Here is a 19,550-nt window from a genome sequence, read left to right as displayed (position 1 = left end):
CCTTATAGGCTACTAGGTCATTAATTATATTGGAAGATTTTTCAAACTATGTACTTCTTCTTTAACCAAGCTCAGCATTAACAATGCAATATCCAACCAATGTGGATCAACATAGATAATTTACATTATGACTGATTTATTCATTAACATTCTTTTTATTTTTCATTAAGACAAATGGAATGCATAACTCGAGGGGGAAAAAGAGTTTGCAGAATATTCAGCTTTGCACAAGAAAAGTGATAAAATGAGTATGGCTGGATGGACATTAAAAAATAAGGGTGAATACAATCAGTGTAATTTGAACTTTTCTCATAAAGAATTATTACCAAGGATAACTTCTGACTTCTCAAATGCCTCCTGAGAATCTATGAAGGAATACTCAGAAATTAAAAACTTTTTTATGGTACCCACTATAAAAAGGATACTGTAGGTAAATATTTAATCATATTCTTTATACATAATTATAAGACACTGCTTATAAATAATTTGGACACATACTTTTTAAAACAGGTGAAAACTAGTCTTTAGTAATGTTAGAAACACAACACTATTTCCCCTTGTTTTTAAGATTGTCTTTGATGTCTTGATTGCAACTGAAAAAAACATGAAAAAACTGTGTAAATTAGACATTTAATAGATATTTTTAATATTTATAATCCACAGATCATCACTTATTACTTGAAAAGAAAGTTTTTCTTGTTGGTTTTGAAGAGTTAAGAAAGAAAAAAAAATATTTGGGTAAGTGGCCTTGGCAACGACATCAGTTAAGTATATTCAGAACTGGCAAGCTATTACAGTGTGTATTTTATAAGCTTTTCAAAATTATTTTAAGTGGCTACCCTATTCCCAGAAATATATATTAAAACTCAGAAAAATTAAAACCAAACTCATGTTTAACTTTTTAATTCATTTTCTTCATTCTAAATTGCTTATGCTAATGAACACAGTATCATGGCTTTATAGATTTCCTAGACACAATTCTCAATTTGGCTGAGACTGAACGTATCTCATATTAAGAAACCAAGAGTCCTTGTTCCTTCTTAAGGTGTTTAAAAAATACATGGCTATAAAGTAAGGGGAGAAAACATTTAAGAATAAGGTCAGACAGAGCACATATTCAAATACACTCTGGACTCAGATGTACTCTTTTCTGAGAACTGTAAAGATAAAATGCTAATTATAGTACATGTAAACATCTGTTCAAATTGATAGATAAAGGGCAAACATAAAATGATAGGATGATATTATTATAACAGTCGTCTCCAGACAGGAAGGAACAGGTCTTGCTCTTGTAGTCACAAAACTAAATTCAGGCAATGATGATCTCTCTCTGCTGGAAAAAGAGAAGACTATTAAAAAAAAACTTTGAAAATAGCAAAAAAGTCTAAAACTTGAATCATACCATAAATTGACCTCCAAATTTTCTAAACATTAAAAAAAATCTATTTGAGAAAGGAATCAAATCAAAATTGCAAACAAATTACACAAAAGGTCAGCTTTAGGCTAAAATGATCTTAACAAAACCTCTCTGAATCATGCTTCCTTCAAACATTAAGCTACAAAAGATCACAGCATACAACATGGCTATGGTCTACATTTGTTAGGAAATCTAGTAATTGATCAGATAGTAAATTTTCATAGAGGTGTGGGTAGGCAAAGATATTTCAAGAAATCATAAACAAATTCCATGTCATTGTAAAGAAAAATAAAAGCAAAAACAATTTTCTACAGTTTCCCAAAGATTTCAAAGTAATTGCAAGGTATATCTAATTTCCTTAAACTCCATATAATAATTATTTCATTCTTTAATCACACTATATGAATTCTATACTAAGCACAAAGGTCAACAACAAAAATAAAAAAGGAACACATCAAAATGAGACAATGCTTGATATACAAAGGTAACTTTAGATGATGGGAAGATGAGTGCATGAATGAAATAAAGAAACAGGGAGGGAAGGATTTAGGAAGGGAACAACTATAAAAAGTTGATACAAAAAAGAATAACAAATGCTTTTAATTACATTAAATAATGAGCACATAATACTAATAAACTGCAAGAAATTTATTACCAAATTAGGTGTTTTTCTTCTAAGCAACTATGATGTTTCCATTAGAAATTACTAAGAACGGAAGTCTTGTTAACCAGGATTTCTTTGTTTCCTATGACTTTCACTTAGGTAGCTATTTTGAAAGACTATCTGTTGTCATCTGATAGGTATATATATAATGATCAGAAAAAAACAAAAACAAACTACTCTTCTCTAAAGGCCTGTATACGTACCTCAAAGCAACTAGCCTGTTTAAGACATTAACAAGAACAAGATGGTTCCTGAGATCTAGGAAAAGGAAGTTTTCTTTCTGCCTTACAAATATTGTACATTAGTCATTTAATTCTACATTAAATTTCCATTTTTAACTTACAGGATTTTAGAAGAACAAGAAACGTCCTGAGAGAAAGACTAAAAAGTAAACTAACTTTAGTAAGCCAGAATTTCATGCAGGACATTTCTGTTTCAAAAGGCTAATGGATTTTTGTAAGGGGAGCTTACAAATATTCATATAAATTCTAGGACTAGTTTAAACTAGTTTTGTATATTTAGTCTACATTACATGTAGGGAAAAGAGAAAGAAAATATAGATTGGTAAAATTTGCATAATACACTAAAAAAAGCCATTGATATTTCAACATACCAAACAAGCAACTGTTTGTTTGCTTTCTTTTTAAACCCTTATAGCCAATGGTTAGTGTTTCAAGTAAGATTGGAAATACAGTCCCCAAAACACAGTTCTAGCAAGAAGATATTTCCTTCGATTAAGCTCAGCCACACTTTCTATACGTAATCAGCTAAAACAGTGAAGTCCTGTCTTTATAGTAAACTACCGGTTGTCAAATTTAATCATATTACAATAAAACAAAAACTATGGAATATTCTCCCATTTTTGTACCATGTTTTCATGAAACGCTTGGGTATTGTTAAATATAAAATTTAATTTTACATTACAATTATCCAATAACATTTAAAACAATTGCTTTAGTAGAGACATAAAATATTGAGTGAAATATATAAAATGACAACTCAACCATCCCTTGAGGCAATCCTAATCAATCTTTTAATCATTAATATAATGTCCCTCAGTTTTTTCCTCTAAGTAGCTACCTAGCATGCCCTCAATCCTTTTCCCACTTCCAACTCAGCCTGCACAGCCCAGATCTGTACTAAAGCAAAATACTTGCTAGGAGAGCTGCAGAATTAAAAATGTTTCTAGTTTTAGGTAGCACATTGTTGTTTTTTTTTTTTTAAAACAAAGTAAACTCAGATGGAAAGGAGGATTTAAATCCATATTGGCAAGAAAATTGACTATATCTGCATTACAGTCAAATATTTATACTTTCAAACTTTTGAGTTTTGAAGCAAAATTTAAAGTTATAATTGAGAAGGGGAAGTGCTAGTGAATACAGAAACTAGTCCCTACAGGTTGAATGAAATTTGTTCTGACAAATCCAAGCATTTGGTAACACTGCATATAAAACTATAGCAAAAGACATCATATAAATTATAAATTATGAATCAAATCCAAGTTGTTTCCACTGATATGACAGCAACGATAAAAACGGTTTAGATATATTAAATTGTTTTAGACCAAAGCTAATATATTAATAGCACTGGGAAAACTATAGATGTAAAAAAGACCTTAGAGATCATCTAGTCCAGCCCCTTTCATTTTACAGACAAGGAAACAACCCTGGATAAGGTAAGAGACTTGTCTAAGGCCACAGAGTTAGTTGCAGAGCTGGGACCAAAAGCTAAATCTCTTAACTCTTGTCCAGTACTCTACACTAGGTCACCTTAGATATAAAAAATTAGTGGGATGGACTAGATTGGTACCTAATCATACATACTGACAGAAACCAAAGGCTATTTTATCCCTGAACCAGACTACTTTAATACCCCAAAATATTAATGCCTTACTGATTGTTGTGGAAATTCCACTGAGACTACATCAGTACTTGTAACCCCAGTGGTGAAACTTAACTGTATCAATTGTTAGCAAAATGGTCCCAGTGACTGAGGAGACCTTCAAGAAAGATTTTTGGAAAATTGATAAGAATTAACAAGGGAGGTAATTGTCACTCCAGTATTGGAGATTTAAATATGCATTCATTCATTAATTCATCCAACAAACATCTGAGTGCCCACTATTAGCCAGGCTTTACGATAAGCACTAGAGATAAAAAGATGAATAAGACATGGTCCCCTTCCTAGAGGAGCTTGTAATCTAGCGGGGAAGACAGACATATAAACCAGATAAATTATATTACAACGTAAGTACCGTAACAGAGATATGAACAAAGTGCTGTATTAAAAGGGAGGGTAAAAGTATGAACTGGCTAATGACCAAGTCTACTAATTTTGTCCAATATCTGTGAGGCAAGAACTACCATGTTTACTATAAACACAACCTCATGTTTGATCGATAATTAGGAAGGAGGCAACAATGTTGAGTTTAAAAAAAAAAAAAAGTTGGCCCTAAAACCAGAGTGTCTGCATTCAAATTTAGTCCTTTCACTTACTAGCTATGACTTTGGGCAAGTCACTCCATGTCTATTAGCCTAAGTTTCCTTATCTGTAAAATGGAAATAACTACTTCAAAGAGATATCTTAAGTTTTAAATGAGAACATATGAAAGTACATGTATAGTACTAATATTATTTTTAAACTCATAAATAGAAAAATTTGATAGCAACTTAATACTAAGCAATATTTATAGTTAAAATCATATTAATGCTAATAATAATCATAAACTGAATGAATGTTGGTAATATTTAACCCCCATACTTTGGGACCAAATTGAAACATATCTGTCTTCTGATTCATTCAAAGCAACATGGCTTAAAATATTTTAAGTTCTAGGCTAACAGAATCTTAGGCAAGGAAAACTGATTAGCTATTTAGGGACTGAAATAAACAGAATATGTAATTTCAGTTACATTATAAGGGAATTTTATAATTTTTGAAATATCAGGCTAAAATTTACTAATCAAATTATAAAGCCAAAAATCAGCATGGCGATTTAACTGGCCTTTGAAAGATTTACTTTCTTTATAATACCTGTTTGGTGTAAAGAGAAGAAACGTGAGCCTCTGCCAATTTGGCATCTTTCACGACTACTAAAAAGAAAAGAAAACAAACTTACCTAATGAATCAGAACAGCACATAGTCAACATACAAGAGACTACATAAAAATATATCATAGATCTAAGTATAGTAAAGAAGTTTTTGAGTAAAGTCACTATTTTGAACACTGAAATCTGATTTTGAAATTTTAAATATAAACCTGTACACAAATTGCAGGCCAAAACATTCCTATGAAATAGTATTACCATCAAGAACATACGTATAACTTTAACCCCAAGTGTGGGGGGTGAGGGGGGAAGAGGATAGGAAGAAAAAGAACAGCATCCACAAGTTACTTCATTGGCAGAAGACTACGGTGGTGGTGGTGGAATTATAGTTTTTGAATGTGAGGACCCCGATATGGAAGAAAGTGATTTTTTTTAAATGTGATTTTTAATATTATCACTATAATCTCAAGAGAAGCAAAAACACTTGCAACCAAAACAATGAGTTTTAAAAGATAAATATGTAATCTTCCACCCCCTCATTCTACAAAGAATGTATTTATTTCCTGGAAACTGCTGTATCAATTTTCAATGATCATGTTCACTTGCCAGAGAAATCCAATTAAAAATCACAATATTGTTGCAAATGTCAAAGATTTTTATACAAGTATAGGAAATGCACACTTAAAATATCAGACTGGAACACTTACCAAACAGTGTTTTCCTAAAGTAGTATCTATAGTACATTTCTTTATTCATACATCTTCAAATGGTCAAGTTTTCTTTCATACATCCAAAATGTAATGTGATGTTTTCTTATTCACCAAATGTTATCTCTACTTGAAGTCTGGTTCCAAACTAATCAGCTTGCTTTTAAATTTTAAGACATCTGTTGAAAATTTATAGGATCAAACCAAACTCAAGTGGTATAAATTTTAAACATTGGATTGTACATTATTGTAAAGGTACCAGTAACCATTATTATTAAGAGTAAGTTAGTGATTATAGCTCCTTTTGTGATAACTGGGGGGAAGGGTAGATCACCATCTGGAATGGTCTATTTAATTTTTTTCTTTTCTTTTTTTTTAAAATCAAGGAACATTGTCTTGGCTTTTTTTTTTTTTTTTGTCATTGCTTTTTTTTTTTTCTTTTCTTTTTTTTTTTTTTTTTTTTAAGAGACCATTCCACTTTATTTTTAACATCCGGATGCATAAGGACTCATCATGTAAAGCAGTCATACACCATTATCATTAAAACCCATATGGTAAAATACATACACAGTCCAACAAAAGGCTAATACATAGTAAAGCCTAAGCATACTACTATGTAATATTATGAATACATAACTTGGAGACTTTAGTTAGAGTACTATGTTATCTATTCATTTTTGAAAACATTCATTAAGATTTTAAATGCAAATTCATTCCTTATTTGGAGTAAAACAAAATCCTCTAAGTTATAACAAGTATTGGTCATAAGTTTTCAGACCTATTCATTAAATTACAAAGAACCCAAAGAATTCTGTAATGTTCAGTAGAAGTATGTAATAAAAACATTGCATATGTTTCTAGTGTGATGTCTTTAGCAACTGTTTACTGAAATAAAATGCAAACATCAATCTTTCAAAATACAGGATCAGAAGGTAATTTTCTTCTCTTTTGTCTATTTGTGAAATCCATCTTCATCACATTTTACCAAAAATTGTTTTTACAAATATGTAAAAGTACATTAGATAATACTAATGAAACACAGGTAGAGTTCTAGCATATGCAGATCAATGATCAGTCAAATCATCTTCTCCAAGAACGAGATTCATTGTCCTCTTCTTCTTCATCATCATCTTGAAGTAATGAGTCATCCACCAAAGACTCTTCCTGAAACTTTAGGTTAAAATGTATTTAGGAATTTACCCAAAAAAAAAGAAAAGAAAAAAAGGTGACACTTTTAAATACTGATCTCTCTCTCAACAGAGTCGAATACAAAAGGTATTTCTATAGCTAGAACACTCAAGAAACAAAGAAAGGTAACCTTTATCCATTCAGTGGTTTCTCTATAGTATCTATTCTATTGCTTGCATGAAACAGGCACTAAAGAAATAACAAATTAAGTCTTTGTGCATGCCATTTCTCCTGCCTCTTTACCAAATTATGCCATCTTAGAAGATACCTATGCCTTCAAAATATTGCTCAATATGTTTTTAAAACAGAAAACATCACTTAGTTTTCTGATTTACCCTATCTAACCCTGAATACTAAATTAACCAATAACATATATGAAATTGTACCAAGATTTGTATTTCTTTTCTGCTGTGTATAATAAACATTTCCTTTTATAGCATTCCTTTCTTTTCCCCACTCCCTTCATAAAAGCTTCTCAGACTGCTATTTCAAACTTTTCAAAATACCTAATACCAGGAGCTCTCCTGCTTTTCTCCCCATTCAATTCAAACTCATGGAAGGACAAAGGTATAATCTAAAATATAAAATGACAAATCATGTATATGAGTTTCAAAATATACATTTTATTCTTGCATTTGACTATGGATATGTATACCAGCCCTGAAATGTTCTTCAAAGAAAATGAAGTGCCGTTATGAAGATCAAACAAGGGCAACACATAGAATCATTTAGTTTCTCCACCTTACCTTTATTTCTTAACTTCCTTCAACTTTTTTGTACACAAAACAGAGTTGTTTACTTTCAAGTTTTTGATTTCAAAGGGCTCTCCCACTTCACTGTTCTATATGCTCATACCTCTCAGTCGTCAGACTAACTTACTGTTATCCAAAAAAAATGCACTCTTCCACACCTATTCTGAAGCTTATCACTCTAACTAAAATCTCTCTCTCAACTATATCTCCAACCTCAGCTCTTCGTTTTGGAAAGCTATTTTTCATTTAGGTCCCAGCTCCACTGTCAATACCTCCTTTATGATTCTTCTGAACAGAAACAATCACTTCTTCCTCTGGGTTCCCACAGCATGTTGTTCAAATCTTTATTCAGCATTATCAGTCTGCCTTTTATTATAATTAGTTTCTTATGTGTCTGCCACCACCCTCCTTTCCAGATTATAAGCTCCTTGATGATAGGGACCGTGTCTTATTCATTTTTGCATCTATCACGATATCTATCACATAGCAGGCATTCATTCTAATGAACTAAAATGATATGAATTAAAATACAGGAAAGTTGAAATGTTAATAAAGCAATTGAGTAGGATACCCTAAAACTTAAAATATTACAAGGTTTCCTGTGGATAAAAATCTAATGAATAATTATTATCTTCTAAGAGTAAATGAAAATTGATTATATATATATGATTTTCATATATTCTCTTTGGATTAGCAATCCACAGTTCTCGTTAATCCAGAAAATTTAAAGTTGTTTGCATTTATCTGATATCCCCTGCCTGGAATATAGCTCAGGAATAAAAGTTTTATGTTAAAGTCACAGCCATAAAAATAACACTTTATATAAAAACTATGAACAATTAAGGGCAAAAACAAATGGGAAAAAAAACATACTTCCTCTTCATCAGGTTCAACTTCTTCTGTTTCAACAGCTGAAATATTAGTTACTGGTTTATTCCATGCCAGTTTTAGATCCTGCCCTTTGAAGCGAGCTCCATGAACTGCAGCCTAAAACAATTAAGAATAGTGGGATACAAAACATTAATAATTTCTGAAAAAAATAAACTTAATAGTGCCTACTAAATGAAAATAGCTAGACATAATTGAAGACAGCTACCTATCCTTCTGCTTTGTGATTACTATTTATTGTTTATTACCGTAATTAATAATTTACTTTTACACTCAAACTAGTGATTGGAAGTTCCTTTGAAAACAACAAAAATTTCTCATAAGTGAGTAGAGCTATTTTACTACTGGCCAGTATTTGACTAGAAGAAATATGTCTACATGCTTACAATACAATGCTATTACAATAACTGCTATTTAAGACAACAGTCTCAAAGCACTTTGAGATCCTGGCTATACCTTCTGGATTAATGTCTAAATTAGGATTAATGTGCTAAATGTATTTTATTGCATTTTAATTGTTAATTTACAAATGGCATATATAGTAACTATTAACTAGAAACCTTTAATAAATATAAGAATAATTTTGCATGTATAAAGTATCACATGATTTTCAAATTATATCAAAATGATCACAACTACTATAAAATGTTTGGCATAACTAATAAAAATATAAATATCTCAATGAAAGGGATAAAAATCTTGTTCTTTTCCATTGAAAAATACAGTCTTTCTTACAAAGCTTTTATAACTGGATATGATAAAACTTGAACTTACGAAATAGTCAAGTCTAAGTACTTGCTACATTAAGTGACTGGTTTAGAAATAATGCATTCAAATTAAAGTAACATAAACTAATATAAATCAACGTTACCAACATACTGAAATAACTCATAGGCACAAAAGATTTATAGAGCAATCTCAAAGTACAGCATAATGTGAAATGTAGAAACAATTACACGTTCAATGACATCTGAACAAGAGTTGTGTGATATTAAAGTCCCCAGGTATAAATTTTAAATCCGGACATATAAATTTATGATAAATTTAACAGATTTCATGCCTACTAAAATGCAGCTCCGGAGTTTTTGGTCCATGGCTTCATCACAATGTCATGTAAGTAGAATTTTTTAAAAGTATTTATTCATACTTAAGTTCAGGAACTTGCAATTTTTTTAAGCTATAACTATTACATAAAAATATATCATATTACTATAAGGAACTCCAATAGTCTCATACAAAATACTTATTCATAAAACTCATCTTTTCCTTCAGCTAAAAAAATTTCATTTAAAAAGCAAAACATGTTACTGACATTTTCTATGGTAAGTTCTTGACCAAAACTTCTGATGAGCTTACATGAGTAAAACATCTCTATATTCATCACACATTTCCTCAGATTTATAAGGTGAGTCTACTATTTCCTGGAGTTTCAACTTTAAAATTATTTTTTATTAACTTTACTCCACTAGAAACTTTTGATTACTAAGCTATGTAAATTTTTGAAATAACTTGAGTTTATTAGAGAACTAAAAGTTTCTGACGTTATAAGAAACATTATTTATATTCCATAATTACTTCACTTCAATAAAACTTTTTATAAACAGAAAAATTCAAGAAACCAATATTTCAGAAAATTTGCAACATAATTTGCAACATAATTTGCTTTATAAGCAATTTTTTCTGCAACTCATTTTGCTTTTTAAAAAGATTCTAAATTTCAAGCCACATAATGTAAAAAAGTATAATCTATGATTATCTTATCTCTAAAAAATAACCACTAATTTATGAAGAGTTTAAAGACCTACTATTTTTCTATACGCATACTTAGATGGGTTTGTGTACACACATGCATGTGTATATGGGAAGATACTTTAATGCTTTACAACTTCCTACATACATTATTCACCCAATTTTTTTCATAGATGCCTCTCAGTATACACATCTGTCATTTTTCTTGAATGGCTACATATGTATTTAGCATAATTAAACCAATTTCTACCAATATGAACAGCCATGTGTATTTGTACACCTTGTGTTACTTTCTATAGGAATAAAAGTTTCTTGGCTTTTTTCAAGATCTGGTGTGCTTATATTTTTCTAATTGAAGTTCTATTTATGGGAAAATGTTTTCCCCAGCTGGATTTTGGTTTTGTTTATGATATATATTTTTATTGGAAGGAAAGGGATTGTTGTCTTTTGTTTTTGTTATGAACAAGGTTTAAATTGTCATGTATTGCAATTTATCAACATTTTCCTTTATGAATATTGTGCCATGCCTTAAAAAGCCCTCTCCATGTTATTTTCAGAAATCTCATAGCTTTTTACTAGTTTTATGTCTTAAAAAAAGAAAAAAATATACAATTTGAATTATTGAGATATAAAAAAACAAAAAGGTGTAATGTCTTTTTTCCAAATAGCTTGTCAGTTGTACTAATACCGTTCATCTACTGAATAATCTGTTTCATTCCCCAACTTCAAACATCTCCTTTGTGATTCACTAAAATCCTCACAGAGTCATACGCCACACAACAACATTTCGGTCAAAGAGGGAGTGCATCTATGACAAAGGTCAGTCACGTAAGAGTGTAATGAAGCTGAAAAATTCCCATTGCCTAATGACATCATAGGCATTGTAATGTTGTAGCACAACACAATTACTCATGTGTTTGTGGTGATGTGGGTGTAAACAAACCTACTGTGCTGCTATAAATATATAGCACTTATAATTATGTACAGTACATAATACTTTAAAAAGATAAATGAGTATGTTACTGGTTTATGTATTTACTATATGCTATACTTTTTATCATTATTTTAGAGTATACTTCCATTTACAAAGAAAAAGGTTAACTATAAAACAGATTCAGGCAGGTCCTTCAGAAGGTGTTCCAAAAGAAGACATTGCTATCACAGGAGATGACAACTCTGTGTGTGTTATTGCCCCTCAAGGCCTTCCAGTGGGAAAAGATGTAGAGGTAGAAGACAGTGATATCAATGATCCTGACCCTGTGGCTAATATGTGTCTTAGCTTTTAATAAAAAAGTTCAAAAAGTGTAAGTATTTAAAAATAAAAAATGTTAAAAACATTAAAAAATTATAGAATAAGTATATAAAGAAGATATTTTTGTACAGCTGTGCAACGTATTTGTATCTTAAGCTAAGTGTTATTATGAAAGAGTCAGAAAGTTTAAAAAATTTTAAAGTTTATAAAGTTACAGTAAGCTAAAGTTAATTTATTATTGAACAAAAAGTTTTTTATGAATTTAAGTAGCCTAAGTGTATAGTGTTTATAAAGTCTACAAGTAGTACAGTAACGTCCTAGGCCTTCACATTTACTCACCACTCACTACTGACTCACCTAGAGCACCTTCTAGTTCTACAAGCTACATTCATGGTAAATGCCCCATACTGGTGTACCGTTTATCATCTTATATACTGTATTTTAACTGTATCATTCCTATGTTTAGATATACAAATACTTAACACTGTGTTACAACTGCCTACAGAATTCAGTACAGTAACGTGCCATACTGGTTGGTTTGTAGCCTACCAGGGAGGGAAACCTGCAGCCTCAAGGCAACATGTGGCCCCCCAGATCCCCAAGCGCAGCCCCCTCAACCAAATCCAAACTTCACAGAACAAATAAATGCCTTTATTAAAAGGATTTGTTCTGTAAAATTTGGATTCAGTCAAAAGGCCTCATTCAAGGAACCAGAAAGGCCACATGTGGCTCCAGGGCCACAGGTTCGCCACCCCTACACAGTATAATACACAGCCTAGGTGTGTAGTATATCATCTAGGCTGGTGAACACTCTATGATGTTCATTCACACCATGACAAAATCATCTAACAATGCATTTCTCAGAATGTATACCCCCATCACTGCATGACTGTATATACTTTGGCCTATTTCTGAACTCTATTATCTGTTTCATACCGCTTTTTAACAGTACAAGTAATATAATGTTTTAACAATGTACTGTGGCAGTGCTTCAAAAGTTATGCATGCATTTTAAAACTTCATTAAAATATATTATACTTTTAAAAATAAACTTTATGGCTGGGCTCTGGTGGTTCACACCCATAATCCTAGCATTCTGAGAGGCCGAGGCGGGAGGATCACTTGAAGCCAGGAGTTTGAGACCAGCCTGAGCAAGAGCGAGAACCCATCTCTACGAAAAATAGACAAATTAGTTTGGCATGGTGGTATGCACCTGTAATCCCAGCTACTCGGGAGGCTGAGGCAGGAGGAATGCTTGAGCCCAAGAGTTTGAGGTTGCTGTGAGCTAGGCTGACACTAGGACACTCTAGCCCAAGTGACAGAGCGAAACTCTGTCTCAAAAAAACAAAAACAACAACAAAAACAAACAAAAAATCCCCAACAAAACAATGAGCTTTACAACCATTTATAAAATGTCAAAGAACATCATGTTTAAATGTACTCCATAGGATGCCTATTGAGTGAAGCGGTAGAGGTCATAAAGGTGTAAGTGGAGCTAAATGTAAAAATCCACAAAATAAGGAAGCAAAGAAGGGGGATATAGCCTCAGATAAAAATAAAATTAAATTTGCTCATCTCAATGCAAACACAGTTGATAATCTAGATAAAAAATATAATTTTTGAAAAAAAAACTACCAAAGTATCAAACTAAAGCCAGAAAAGATAAAACATCAAAATAAATCATTTCTACAAAAGTTTTTTATAAGATATATGTCTTAAAAATAATTAGATTCTAGTAGTTTCACAGATGAATTCTATTAAACTTTTCAGAAACATATCTCCAATGCTACTTAAATTATCTGAGTAAAACAAAAATAACTGATGAAAATCCCATCCCTCCCAAAATCTACAAACCAAACTTACTTTTGAAAATCAACTTTAAAAGTTAAAACAAGAACAGATTTCAGTGATTTATCCAAGAAAAATACAATAAAATAGTATTTATGTCAGGAGTGAATAGTTACTAGGAAGCAATATTAGGAAGCAAACAGATGAAGGAAAAAAACTCATCATTCTATAAATAAAAAAAGCATTATAAAAATCCATTTCTGATTAAAGATAACTACAGCCTTTAATAAAACAGGAATTATCTGTATTCTACCTTAACACGAAAAGCTAGCGCACACACACAATACTAAAAATACTGGAAGCATTCTCACCCATTTTATGAGCAAGAGTATTACTGCTGTTTTTAACATTTTTCTAAAGATAAACAATGAAATAACAGAAAGTAGTAAACAGAGAAATGTGAGAGATGGAGGTAAAACTATTATTATTTACTGATGATATGACTGAATCAATACCCCCAAAACCCAAGAGAACAAAATTTAAACTATCAGAAGATAATATGGTAAGATGCAGTTACATATTAAATAAAAAAGACGAATAGTCTTCCTACATACGATCAGTAGAAAATATAAGGGAAAAAAATCTCATTTAAAATAGCAATAAAAAGATAAATTATTGTAGGGAAATTTATAAGCAATACATACTGTCTATATATAAAGAAAACCTTAAAATTAACAAGCAATACGTACTGCCTATGTAGAGAAAAACCTTAAAATGCTCTTGCAAGATAAAAAAAATAATTGAAGACTTAGAAGAAGCACACAAAGAGAAAACTGTTCAATGGACGACAAGAGTCCAGAACACACCCAAATAAACATGCGGGAAATTTGTATATACTAAGATTATTTCACATAAGCTTGGGAAAACTAGATTTACCCAATGAAACCAATAGGCTGGCTCCCTATTTTGTTCCTTACACAAAATAAATTTTTTTCAAAGTGAATGTAAAAATCTAAAAAAGAAAAAAGAAAAACTATAAAAGTACTAGAAAAGACAAGGGAAAATGTCACATCAAATTGTTATGTGTTTATTGTTTCACTCCCAGTTCTGAACACTGAAAAGGACTGATGACAGTAACATATTTAGTGGTAATGACCATCCCTTGTACTCAGATTGTGGTCTCTAAATCCCTGTGCCTAACAAATAAACCAGAGCTCCTTAGTGAAATGGTCAATTCCATATCTGGAAGAAAGAGTGTGTAAGATGAACCCAGAACACCTTTCATACTACAAGCAAGGAAACTATCACAGACCACCATGGTCCTGTCAAAACGACTCAGGAGCCAACATGTACTCTCCTACTGGCCAAAGATGGGATAATTTAAACATCAATAACCATACTCACAAAATGCTTAAATCTATGATTTTATGACTGTATAATACTTCAGGCTATATCACAACATGAACCTTTGGATCCTTATCTAAACAAAGTAAAAGATTTATAAGAAAATAAGAGAAATATAAACCCTGATTAGATATTTGATATTTAGGAAATATCACTTTTGGGTGTGACAACAGTATCATGTTTTATTTTCTTAAGCCTCTATCATTGAGACACACACACTGAAATGTTTACAGATGAAATAATACAACTAGGAATAACTCCAAAATAAGGAGAGGGAGAGTTGTAGGAAGTGGGATATAGATAAAATAAGACTGACCATAAGTGGAAAACTGCTGAAGCTCAGTGATGTGCATATGGGAAGTCATTTTGTAATTCTAATTTCTATACTATAAAATGTTTAAAAAAAACATTTTTTTGTTTTGTCTTTGTTTAAAAGCTGAAGCATTTTATTCATAGGCTTACCTCCAGCCCTTTGACTATTTATTCTTACATACATCCATTCAAAGCTTACAGCAAATTAGGAAGAAAAGCAGGCATATACATAAAACAGAAGGGGAAAAAAGGCTAACGGAGAAAGAAAACACTATGTAATGCTGTTATGTGTTCCACATCTTACATGGAAATGGCTCTGGAAACAATTACGTTTGGAAAAAAAGTTGGTTAAGCAAAATTATACAGGTTTGTTTACCTCCTGACTTATCAATTTATTTAGATTGTGATTCTAAGTGAAATATATAAAATGCAGCCTTTCACAAACATATCTGACAAGAGAATCCTGTTAGGAGAGCATTTGCAGAACCAGTGTTTTGCAAAAACTCTGGGGAAAACTGACCTAAGTTCAAATAATTACAAAATAGTTGAAGCTGTAATCCTAGTGTACCTTACATTTTTAGAAACAACAGTAAAATTAACCTATAAAAGAAAGCTAAAAGCAAGTTTATTAATATTTGTAATAATATTTGTAATATTTGTAATAATGACCATAAATACTAAAAAACAAAATCTAATCTGTAGAATTTATAGGGAAAGCCTTTCATTCCTTTAAGTCAATGAGTTCAACACACATGACCACTTTCTCACAAGCTTCAGACCTAAAGTTAGCTATTTCTGGTAGTACAGTGCTCATCATATGGCAGAACTTAATAACTATTAAGTAAATCAGCAAAAAACACACACGAAACACTATGCCATGCACATAATTTGGATTCTTTTGATTGAATCCACTTACACATATTGTTCTTGCTATAAATTTACCTTTTACTCAATCAGCACCATTATCTTCTAACTATTGATGTTGCATTGTTCTCTATAAACCCAATTCTACATTTCTAACTTCAGGTCTAAAGAAAGTTTAAGTTTTCAAATCATTTACTCCATTTTGTCCCTAATTTGTTTCACTGATGTACCAATCATTCCTCATTTTGAAAACAAAAAGTACAACAACATTATTACTAATAGCTAATATAAGAAGATCTACTCTGTCTCAGGCATTATTCTAACTACTCTTACAGGTTTTGAAACAGTAAATGCTCACAAATACTTGGAGTTGAGGGCTGAGTGTCAAAAATATGTCAGTATAACAAGACTCTATATTTCCTTTTGATATAAAAACTATACCTCTTTGAGTTTGAGACTATAGGTTTCATTTTGGGGACTGATTCTTTTAAAACAGGACTGTAACTGTCCCTATCTAAAACAGGATCCTAGTCTGATATAGAAACAATTCAGAGTAGGAAAAAAGAAATATTCTAATCAGTCATGGGAAAAGGACACTTCTTTTTTTCTTATTTGGGTAATTATTCAGCATTAATACATTGGCACAGTGATAAACAGAAAAATAGAAAATGAGGTAATAGAAATCATCTAACTAATAACACAGAGTCAAACTATTCTGCTTATATTTTTAGTCTGAAAAATGCTTCAATCTTTTTCCTGGGGAAAATTTCTCACTTTGCAGTTTTATCTGAATAATTCAATTACCTTATTCCCATACTTTCACCTTAAAATACTATGCATCTGCTGATTATACAAAACAACAAGAAATTCATTCAATCATCTAGGACAATGGTCCAGAAAGTAAGAATGGTGTAAAATTTGGAAATAAATATTGGCAATGGTTGACAATTTTCTTTTCTTGGGAAGGCCTATCCTGTATCCAAATTTACGTCCTACATTTTCAGGGTTAAAATTTCCTTTATTTTATATAATGATGGTGTTAGTACACAGCAATCTTTTTTTGTATTTTTTAAGCATTCTTCCTTGGCAAAATAAAAAATTGGCACTCCTATGCCAAACTAATTTTTAAATTCTTATACTTTTCCCTGAAATCCAGAAATTTGAAAATCACTTCTCTAGTGGTTTTCAATAATCTATATCCTGCTTACATAAGGTAAGCTTCAAGTTAATTTTCTATTCTTTTCAAAATAGAATGTTACAAAATTTTAAGAAACTTTTTGGCTTAAGGAAATGTTTATGGTTTAATAATTTTTATAACTTAATTTCAAATGTTTATTATAGCAGTGGTATTACTCCTTTCAGTCTATTAAGTAAATTCAACTAAAGCGTATTTACCTGGAATAGGTAACTCTCATTACACCTTAGTTATTTTGTCATTTGCTCAACCTTCACATAATTCACTGTTAGTCTTTCTTATACATTAATCCTTGGTCTTTTTAGTTGACTGCTATTCATTTAGGAAAACATATACATTGTATAAAAATATACATCAAAGGTACAAAAAGCAAGACCCAAGAAAAAAGATATGTCAATAGGTCTTACCAAGAGCAAAACTTCCAAAAATTATTTATGATGCAAGAGGTTTGGTATTTTTCCCCCCTCACCATATAAGTAAACAGAGTAGTCATATATTTTTAAAGTTCTTACTAAATCCACAAACTTGGTAACATTTTAACCATGTATACAATAACTACTACCATTGTTTTATATTACTAGTTCCCAGAATATAACTAGAACATAAAAGACATGCTACTCATCCAAACCACCTAACATTGAACTGAAAACTGTCACTAAAGCCATCATTGAAAGGAAGCTTATTCAAACTTGTATTCAACAATACCTCTGAGAGAAAACTTGATCAAGATCTACGTTTTTGGCCGGGCACGGTGGCTCACACCTGTAATCTTAGCCCTCTGGGAGGCCGAGGCGGGTGGATCGCTCAAGGTCAGGAATTCGAGACCAGTCTGAGCGAGACCCCGTCTCTACTAAAAATAGAAATAAAAATTATCTGGACAACTAAAAATATATACAGAAAAAATTAGCCGGGCATGGTGGCGCATGCCTGTAGTCCCAGCTACTCGGGAGGCTGAGGCAGGAGGATCGCTTGAGCCCAGGAGTTTGAGGTTGCTGTGAGCTAGGCTGACGCCACGGCACTCACTCTAGCCCAGGTAACAAAGTGAGACTCTGTCTCCAAAAATAAAAAAAATTAAAAAAAAAATAAAAAAAAAGATCTACTTTTTTCAGTACAATATTTATACATACATCTTAACAGGAAAGTTTTAAATTCTGGGTAGTTTAAACCCAGAACAGTTAAGATGGGTAGATAATCAGATGGGTACTACACTCTCCACTTCTACCTTATCCCTCACCACTCATTCTGCCAAAGTAGACCTTGTTCCAGGCCTCCTGAAGAAAACAATAATGGGTAGTGGGGTGGCCCTATCTCCTGTGAAACAGAAAGAGAGAATTCCTGGAGTCTCAAGACAATACAATTTGACACTCAACTTGGTGACTAATTATATATATTCTAATTATATCATGTTATATATAGAATTGCCTAACTACATTAGGGAATTTTTTGTGGGCATAAATTCCACTTCAAATTTTCTACCTATTGTCAAAGTGTATTTAGTAAATTAAAAAATTCACTTATATTAAACTTAAAAGCAATATTTATAAATCATTTAAAGCTGAATTTTGAAAAATTATTTTCAATACTTACTACTTCAGCTTCTGTTCTTGTCTTGAATGTAATTACTGCATGAAGTGAAGAGTCATCAATCTGATAATCTTCTATTTCACCATATTGCTTTAAATTAAAAAAAAAAAAGTATTTCCTCCAAATAAATATTTTGAAACATCCAAAAATCCTAATGGTATTAAAACCATTAAAATACTATTAAGTATAATCTAGAATATATAACAATTTAAACTGGTTAACAGAAAAGAATGCTGAGTAATTCATTTTAGTACTTGATATTATGAGATAAAGGATGGTCTTATCTTCCAATCTTATTTACCATTCCACACTTTCTAGAATTAGTGAAACTTATACTCAGTTGAACTGTTCTTTAAATGAAAGAAATAATGGTCAAAGCCTGAGCTTTCTTATTGACTTTCCTTTTTTACTCATTAATCCAATAGCAGGATAAATTCTTTCTTAAGCAGCATACCGAATCCTCAGAACATTCTATGAGTTTTGGTATCATTCCCAATAAATGGGGAAAAAAGATTCAGAAAATTTAAGTAATTTTCCCAAATTAGGTTAATTACCTGGATAAGAGTCTAGGTCTTTTAATTTAAAAGTTTAACACTCTAACCATGCTTTCAGTTACTGTGTATTTCACTACACCATACACTCTTTTAGGACATTTAGAAACCGAACACTTTACATTAAGCCCGCTTTTGGTTTATTGGATTTTCCCCCCATGTGTAGGAAGACTGTTCTAAAAACAGCA

General features: G+C 31.4%; 1 protein-coding gene across 18 annotated transcripts in view; it reads right to left on the bottom strand.

Moving 5' to 3' along the window:
* Positions 1-887: 887 nt before the first annotated feature.
* Positions 888-19,550, bottom strand: part of RBM26 (RNA binding motif protein 26) — an 85,672-nt gene continuing 67,009 nt past the window's right edge. For 7 of the 18 annotated variants that reach the window (XM_045567487.1, XM_045567492.1, XM_045567488.1 and 4 more), the window contains 2 exons: positions 18,815-18,901; positions 7,014-8,762 (listed from right to left, as the gene is read on the bottom strand). In XM_045567487.1, coding sequence (XP_045423443.1) covers positions 8,466-8,762; positions 18,815-18,901 — 384 coding nt within the window. In that variant the 3' untranslated portion in view covers positions 7,014-8,465. The other 11 variants (XM_045567495.1, XM_045567498.1, XM_045567499.1 and 8 more) reach the window with 4 other exon arrangements.

Source organism: Lemur catta, chromosome 13 (genome assembly GCF_020740605.2).
Source record: "Lemur catta isolate mLemCat1 chromosome 13, mLemCat1.pri, whole genome shotgun sequence".
In the NCBI taxonomy this organism is placed as follows: Eukaryota; Metazoa; Chordata; class Mammalia; order Primates; family Lemuridae; genus Lemur; species Lemur catta.
Note: the sequence above shows the minus strand (reverse complement) of the source record. Positions and strands in the feature narration are given on the sequence as shown.